Source organism: Saccostrea cucullata, unplaced genomic scaffold, assembly GCF_032062105.1.
Source record: "Saccostrea cucullata isolate Sc308-1 unplaced genomic scaffold, CSIRO_AGI_Scuc_v1 ctg2151, whole genome shotgun sequence".
Taxonomy (NCBI): domain Eukaryota; kingdom Metazoa; phylum Mollusca; class Bivalvia; order Ostreida; family Ostreidae; genus Saccostrea; species Saccostrea cuccullata.
In genome coordinates this window covers 96,983-106,230 of record NW_026922243.1, presented here as the reverse complement: position 1 = coordinate 106,230, position 9,248 = coordinate 96,983, and the positions used below count along the sequence as shown (strand labels likewise).

Below are 9,248 nucleotides of genomic sequence, written 5' to 3'. Positions count from 1 at the left end.
TAATTTTGAATGTTTATGTTTTCGTGTGACGTCACAATTGATTTCCCGCACTCGGAAAATACAAACGTGAAGCGTTTAAATCATGCTTACATCTAATTCAACGATGTCCTGTGCGATATTGAGGTAAGCTTCACCCTGTGATATTTATGCAGTAAATAATTACGATGAAGGACTGGCATTCAATAATAAATTTGGAAATATTTATTGACAGAATTTTTCTCCAAATGAGGTTTTTGCCGTTGAACCTGCCTTGAAAAATGTAGAAATTATCCCACCCAAATACTATATAAAATTAAAACAATTGCTTTCAGATAATTTAAACACTGAATATTCTGAAATATTTGAGTATATAGTGTTATCTATCATATTTATCGTTTGTGCGTAAAAATTCGTATTATGGACTCCGTTATGGGCCCGTAAACATGAAGTATCTAAACTCCATACAAACTCTAAACAGGGCAGTATTTGTGGAGCGATGTCTTTTAAATTAGTCTAGAAATCCCATGACAGGGCCGTTTTAAAATGTTAAGTACATATTAAGTTAGTAATATAAAAAATATGAAAAAAATTCATTGACAGGAAATTTTTTCAGCTAAAAGTCCTGTTCCTCCTTAAATCAAATAAAATAGAAACTTCATATTTAGTATGCATAATCCACTTATTAAGCTTTTACAAATGACACCAAGGTCAATGACCTTATGACCTTGACTGTGACCTATATGCCAAAAATATCTTTTCGAACTTTGTTACCGCATGGTGAATGGTTTTTCACAAACACATCTTTTTATTTTTATACTTATATTAATAACAAAATTTATTAAAGACGGATACGTAATTATGTTTTTTTTTTTATATAAACTTACTTCTGTTGAACCATAAACAACCAAAAATATTTGAAATTAATCTTCAAACAAAATTTTGAAAGGCTTTTTTGATAATCAGGTGCTCCTTTCCGTTTGCCGATGTACCTACCGAACTCTTCATTATATTTTGAGTAGAGAAACTTTTTGCTTGCCATCGTGATGCAGTGGTAAGAACTTAGCTCAAGAGTCTTCAAGTAAGTCGATCCTAACATTGAGGGTCCGACGTGTACCATGACTGGGGTCTAAGGTTTCTTAGGTGTTTTGTATGTCAATCCATTAAATTAAGTAGTACAGTTTCTTTAATTGTTCACAGATCCACAGGTCTATCTGGTACCTATAATGACACCCCTCCCCAATTTTAAATGCTATGTAATTAAAATTTCAAAAAATACGTTAAAACAACGCTTTTAATAAAATATTAAACAAAATATATTATCAAACGTTTAAATGTTATCGTTCATGTGAGGTAAGATTACATATCATAAGAAAAGATAATACAAACAAGAAAAGGATCCCTAGATAATTATTTAATTTGTTTCTCTTTTGGTTATATATGGTTATAAATGGTGCTAATTATAAATTTATAAATCATCAAAGAATTGTAATTTTTTTTATTGTGTTCAAAATACAGATTTTTTTTCACGTTAAACTCCACTTTTGTTAAACTTTAATTTGAATAAAAAATTAAAATATTCTACTAAATTCATTCATTTATTTGCATAATTATGAATCAAAGTGTTGTTTTCTAAATTTTTGACAAAGAAGAAGGTACCCTAAAATATTAATGTTCTTAAAAAGTTATAAAATTGGCTTTAACAATAGTTGAGTAGATGAATATAATAAATCAGTGAAGACTATGGCATGGAGGAGTACCATTATGGAAATATGACGTCATAGACTTGGTACGCTTCGATGTTTAATGCAGAAAAGCCTCAGGATGACTCATTCTGTGCTTATTTTCTTTTAGAAGATAGTGCCTGCCACCGTCGCCCACTTCAGTTTTCGGATATATTATGTAAATTGCTATGAAAAACCCCATATCCCAAAATCGTTGTGGGCGACGGTGGCAGAGTATTTTTTCTGAAAGAAAATTCCACTGAAAATTGGTGTTCTTCTGCAACTTTTAAAGAAAATACAGGATAATACACGGGAAAGTTAATGACGTCACAATTAGCATTTCGGAGGTCATATGAGAAAACGGTTTGTGTATTCTTACTGCATGGAATTTCTTTGATTCAGAAACAATGAATATTAATTTCTTATATCACATTCATATTTTAGTAAAATGTAGGGCATAATCTGTATTTAAACTGTACTTTGTTCTTTTTTCTTTATCAGCAATCCATAATAACAACACTCTGAACTAGTTATAAGAACATTTCTTATCGATTTTTTTTTCATATTTTTTAAGATTGATAAGAAGTCTTATGGACAGCTCTACTATATCTTTAATTTCTAGGTTTTCGAAAAGTAAATGCATCCTCCTCTATGTACGTTTTATACATTTCAAAATTTCATTGCAGTGTTATCCCGCCATAGATATTTTCTGCACAAACTTAATGTACATACTAATAAGCTTCCTTGTTGTTGGTGGTGCGCATTTATCAAGGCAACTTCTAATAGAATAAGGATGATCTTTAACATTTGGATTAAAGTCTGGATACCTTTGTTCTTATCGGGATTTTTATATTCATTTGGATATGGTGCGTATATTTAAAAAAAAATAGTCTTCATATTCAGCCCGAATGTTGTTGGAGTAAGTTAAAAGCTCCGTATGTAATTTTCGTATATTTTTGTTTAAATCTTAATGCATAAAGATGGATCAAAAATTTAAAGCTGAGCATATTTTGGTTTGTATATTGCATTTTAACTAGGTTGAAAGACATATATTTTTCATGTATGTCCATATCATTTAGGGAGAATGAAAAAAATAAGGTCTGTTAATGTTGTTCAAATATGTGCACATTCCTTTAAACTTCTATTTATTTACCAATGGCCGTTCGTGATATCTTTATGTAAAAACATACTATGATAATCACAAAGGGCACCAAATAAAGTAAATAATTATATTCGTCAAGATGTCTTACATATTTTAACACCGTGGTGCATACTTTCGGAGTCGATTCATCGATTAGAAATTGGTTTGGTTCAAAATTCACTTAACACGTATAAACAAAAAAATGGGGGCAAATAGGAGGTAAGAAGTGCTTATTTACATCATTTTCATACTTTTTATACAAATAAATGTATAAAACAACTCAGTCAAAAAATCGTCACAATGGCAGGTTATATCTGTGAACAAGGTCATTATATAACCACAAAAGAATTTACAAGCCCTTGACTTAAAACGAAACGTTGAAATCCTTGTATCATTAACTTATCAGTATCAGTGACTAGCCTGCCTCGCTTTAAAAAAATGACCTTACTCAGAAAAAGCTATTGAGAAACGAATAATTTGGAGACATGGATACATATGCAGGTATATGTAAGAATAAAAAAAAAATGACAGCGGAAAAAGTACATTTAATGTCATCTTGTTATTGTTCATCGACCTCATCGTCTTAAGTCAGTAAACCATCTAAAATGAATAAGCTGTAGTAGTATTTTCTATTTTTTTTTTTTGGGGGGGGGGGGGGGTATATATCGAATCGACATAGGAATGAAAATAACTTTTGTTAATGAAACATCGTCGTTATATATGATTTTTGAATCGAAGGTCACAGCTAGTGATTTTCTCTTCTTGTTCCGCCGAGATATGACGGAAATATTACCGACTGGATGTAAAACAAACAATATTCAATCCTCTTCTCTTATGGAATAAACGTTGAAGGGACGTTAAACAACAAACAAACAAAGAAACAAACAAAGACAGAGCAGTGATTTTTAAAGAAAAATATTTTCTATAAACCTGAACCTAACTTTTATATCTTTCATGGAGATGTTTTATCAAATGGAAGAAAAGCATCGCAAGAGCCCAACACTTTGCAATGTATAGGAAATTGTGCCAATTATGCAGCTGATAGAGCAGTAGATGGAAAAAACGATACATGCACGAGAACTGAAAGTATTGGTCCGAATTCATTATACAAGAAAGTATGGTGGTATGTGGATCTAGAGGACATCTACAGTGTGTACGACATCACCATACAGTTTGTAGACTATGGTAAAGCGTATAGTAAGTTTCGTTTATTTTGATAAAAGTTATCTTTGTTATAATATACATGTATGCCTGTTTAACAAGTCTTTTCATATAAATATTATATTGATTTTCACATAATTTAATTTAGGTAATATTTTTGAATTTATTGTCAAGGAAATATTTAGGTTTTTTTTAATTTGACTTCATATTTATCAATAGCAAGGTAAGGAATATATTTTTTTCGGAATAAGTATTTTAAAATTACTGAAAACTTGTTCTTAACCTACACCAAGTAAATGACCATTGGCATAAAGTTACCCTATTCTGTCATGATGTCATTCCGTCTTTCTTGATTTTCCGTTCAGTATTTTGACAAAAAGTTGTAAACATTCACATCAATTTTGACATGGAAACGTCCTTGGTCAGGTCCGAAATTAAATCCGATGCTTTACGACAGTTATCCCAATAAAACTTGTAAATGATTTTAAATCTCATCTCGTCACATCTAATCTTATCTTGGCTACAAATGTGCAATTTACAATTTACAAATGTTAACTGCATTCATGATTGCATCACACATACATGTTATGAATCATAATCTTTGTGTCGTGTCTAGTTTCGACTGTATATTTAACCTTGGGGAACTCGCTTGCAGTGAGGGACCCTTTTGACCCAAAAAAATAAAATAAAGTTACCCTAATCTACCTCACCTGGTGACTAATAGAGTGATCGAACAATTTTCAAAATACTCACTCTATATCAAAATAAAACTGAACAATATTATAAGCGATTAAAATATTTACCTGAGTCTTGCCTCACTCATAAAGAAAAATAATCCCAAACAAAGAAAATTTTAAATATGTCATAACAATAAAATCCAAAATCTGTTAACAATTAAACATATACATTATAAACCTTAAAATAATTTATTCGTAAGCTTATAAACGAAAAAAATAAAAGATTAATAAATAAATCTCGGAAGCTCAAATTTTTTAAAGTAATTTTCAAAGAAAAAATATCATTTATTAAATTTAGTATCATACCTGTAAAATATATACAACCAGGGAAATCGTAAATAAAGTGTAACTTGTTTTATTGCAGTCTCCGATCAGATAGATCCCAGTAGGGGAAACAATCTATATCGGAGACACCACGCTTCCCTGCACAGGTATTAACAATCAAAATCTATATTCGTGCATAAAAATTTAATTTAAGGTTAATCTTCTCACTTCCTTATTATGTAATTTATTTATTTACTTGACCAATTGACCATACTTTAACTATAAACATAACCCCTTAGGACTTAACACTAAATCGAATGGTTGACACCTTCTTTGATTAAAAAATTACAAAGATAAAAGGAAACCCTCAAGTGCAATTTTACATTTGTACATGTATAATAAAAAAATCTACTAGTCATAAATAACTCACACCAAAAGAAAAAGGCATCTTTTTTTACATCCTTAACTGTTGACCATTATTGATCTAAACATTTTAAACAATTTATGTATTCTATAAACGAAGTCAACAAATAAATAATGCATGTACATTATGACAAAATAAGTGTTTCTTTGATATACGTCGTCTGGAAGTCGTCATGTTGCAGATTTTATTTGAAAAATAAATTATGTCAGAAAGGACGCTTGTAAATTACATAAATAAAACTGACTGTATTTTAATCATAGGAAATTCACGGTTTCATTAAAACAAATCATTTACTACATACCGAAAAGAAGTCAACTTTTTAAAATCATGAGATAGGCATGAATGAACTTTTTAATCCTTGTAGAAGACAGACAAAGAGGCCGTTTTGCGGGCTTTTCCCTTTACCTTTCCAATACTTCTAGAAAAGAAGATGGTGTATTGTGTTATAAAGACGGGCCACAGTTACCTCCCCTATATTTCAAAACGAGATGTATTGGACATGGCTCCCATGTAATATTTTACAACGAGCGATTGGATGGAACTGTTTATCCTCAAGGATATGAATCTTTGATTTTTACAGAGTTATGTGAAGTTATAGTAAGAGGTTCGTCTTTTGCAAACCCAGTTCCATCAGAATATTTGTTATAATTAGGCATTGTAGTACTGATCAGAAGAAACAAAATACTTATGCAATTTATAAACTTTGATTTTGCATTGAAAAAAAGGCTATGATAATTAGATAAGTGGTAGGATGTCTGTATGTTCGTGATAATTGAAATTTTGAATAATTGATCGACCTGTTCCGAAATGTTCTGCTTAAAGTATTCCTTCTTTCTTTTAGGTTGTGCATATCAGGGAACTTACGGTGAAGCATGCGAACGAAACTGTCCTGAACATTGTCAACAAAACAAATGTGATATTTTAAATGGAACGTGTCTGGGATGTGTGCCTGGATGGATGGGAAAGTACTGTAGAACACGTAAGGTATTTTATATATCTGTTTTTTTTTTTAATTTAATATGTTTAAGTAAAAATGTGGATAATACTATATTTTTTTGTATGAGTAGCCTGTGCTAGTGGATCATATGGTCTAGAATGCAAACATCAGTGTGCAGGACATTGTAGAGATGATGGTACGTGTAACTCTGTAACAGGAAACTGTGATAAAGGATGTGCTTCTGGATGGACTGGGTCGCTGTGTGATGAATGTAAGCATTTTGACAGATACACCCATCCTAAGAAATATTTCGTAGAGGCGCTTAAGACATTCTTAAGAGATGCCGATTGTTAGTAAAAACAAGTCATTTCATGAAAAAGAGAAAGTAATTCTTGTCGAAATATCTTAAGATCTCCCACTGACAGAAGTTTAGTCATGAATTGGATTGATTGTTTAAGTGAAGGAAGGGACATGTTTAAAAATGATGTTTTTTCTATTGCTCAGTGAAAACAAGTTATGGAAGATACATGTATGTGTCCTTTAAGCAATTTGACTCACTTTTAGAAAAGTAGTTAAATATCTAAGCAATAATATAATTATCAAATAATTATCTAAAATATCGTTTTTCTGGGACTTTGGACATATCAGAGAGGATTAAAAGGAGGCACGGATACTTCAATAATAAACGACGCTCCCAAGACAGAGGACTCGGTTTTTAGTGGTCTGATCATGGTCACCATGCTTATTCTGAAAAAAAGAATATTCTTTTCCAGTATCCACACATATGTTTGCCTAGATTCGGCCATCTCTGACAAAAACAAAAAAAAACAATATTGTAATTTCTGACAGAAGGTCTGTTTTTTATATTAAAATAAAACTTGCATGGTAAAAAAAGAGTCATAAAAATGTTTTAGCTTCTGTGACAATATGCTACGGAGCATGTTACGTAACCGCTAAAATCACGGGATTCATTTATGGGCTTGGTTGCAGATGCGCGTTGAAATCTGAAAGAACTGCTTAAAAGAAAGTCCAATACTAAAAAACCTATAACATTTCTTTTATGGAAGATATTTAATTACTAAGTAGTTTGCGAACTTTTTGATAACCCCTCGTATACTAGACTATAAGGAAATTTATCGTAATTAACATAAACTGAATAAAAACTAATCCGTATTCTTATTTCTAAAACAAATCAAACGCCCCAATAATATCGTGTATATTGATTGGCAATGAATTTCAATTTTTGACTATCGCTACCATCCGAAATGTTCACTTGTACATGTTAAATAATCTTATGTTATATGTAAGATGTATTTGAAGTGTTATATCAAATAATACTCTCACAATGCCAGCTTGCATCAGTGGTCGTTATGGCCAAGACTGTGCGTTCAACTGCAGTGGACATTGTTTCAATGACAAACCCTGTAATCCCAAAACTGGACAGTGTGACTCGGGATGTAGTGATGGATATACTGGTACATCTTGTGACACAGGTAAAAAGATACTTATAAGAAATGTTTTCCTTTGAAATTTCACTTGAAATTTATTTATTTAAATTGATTTATTGATTTAAAATACTTTTTCGTCCATGTCATTAGCATGTTCAGCAGGAAAATATGGAAAGGGATGCACAAAAACGTGTAGTCGACACTGTTTTAATGAAGTACAATGTGATCATGTGGACGGGACTTGTCCGTTTGGTTGTGCAGAAGGATACAACGAACCACAATGTTTAGATGGTATTACTTTTATTTTTTACGTATGAAACACATTTTGCATTTTGGAATGCAATGTATTTTTTAATTAAATATAAACCTAGTTCTATTTTTAGCTTGTTTACCTGGACATTATGGTAAGAACTGTTCTAATAATTGTTCCATAAATTGTGCTGATAACTGCCGAAAAACCGATGGACTTTGTGAGTGCAAAGCCGGATTCAAGAGTCCTCCACATTGCAATACAGGTGATCTGTTTTCTTAAATTACATTAATAGATCATTTGATTCGGTGTATATCTTATTATTGTAATGAAACATACGCATTATGTAAATTATATATTTAGTACTCGTTCGTTTGAATGAAACATTGCATGATGCGATTCATAACCAACAAACGATTAATAATGTTAATTGATACATGTATCACGATTTTCTTTAATGATAAACTTTGACATTATCATTAATGTTATGAACAGAAAATATTACATACTAAAATCCATATCATATGTCATATCATCCCGATGGCCGAAGACGGGAGGGTTGATATGGGACCCGAGGGTTTATATGACATACATGTATTATATGGATTTCAGTATGTAGTATTCTATTTATCATAAATTTAAAATACTTACAATGTACAGTGTAATATTAGAGTTCACATAAAGTCAGAAAAGAATGTTTCATGCACATTTATGATCTTTTTCTTTAAAACTAAATTGAACCAATTTTAGTTAATTGAAAAAAAGTCCAGAAATGTTATTAAAGAATTATTTCACACATTTAAATAAAATTAAGTATATTAACTTTTAAAAAAAAAATATCCAAGTGTGGTCTGATACGTGAAATGGAATTTCAGACTGGACCTTGATATGGGGTATTATGACGTCATCTGTATCGCACCGTTCAGAATCGATGTATTTTCCTCTAGGTATATGATATGGTAATTTTTACAGAATGTCCTCATAACCGGTATGGTAAAAACTGCAATAACGTCTGTGGCTCAAATTGTGTCAATGAGACTTGTAATAAATACAATGGAAGTTGTTCTTTGGGGTGTAATGGACCATGTATCCAAGGTTAGTGAACAACCACAAAAATCATTTTTAGGGTAATTGAACAGCAAAATTATTTAAACAACATTTTTTGCTCAAACCTGTAAGTCTATAC

General features: G+C 31.1%; 1 protein-coding gene across 1 annotated transcript in view; it reads left to right on the top strand.

Annotated features, from left to right (window-relative positions):
* Positions 1 to 3,326: 3,326 nt before the first annotated feature.
* The window catches only part of LOC134261456 (multiple epidermal growth factor-like domains protein 10), an 8,779-nt gene continuing 2,857 nt past the window's right edge, over positions 3,327 to 9,248 (top strand). The window contains exons 1-8 of the mRNA XM_062743895.1: positions 3,327 to 3,342; positions 3,880 to 4,038; positions 5,792 to 6,031; positions 6,269 to 6,406; positions 6,495 to 6,713; positions 7,717 to 7,857; positions 8,196 to 8,327; positions 9,035 to 9,157. Of these exons, the coding sequence (XP_062599879.1) occupies positions 3,327 to 3,342; positions 3,880 to 4,038; positions 5,792 to 6,031; positions 6,269 to 6,406; positions 6,495 to 6,713; positions 7,717 to 7,857; positions 8,196 to 8,327; positions 9,035 to 9,157 (1,168 nt within the window). The remainder of the gene's footprint in view (positions 3,343 to 3,879; positions 4,039 to 5,791; positions 6,032 to 6,268; positions 6,407 to 6,494; positions 6,714 to 7,716; positions 7,858 to 8,195; positions 8,328 to 9,034; positions 9,158 to 9,248) is intronic.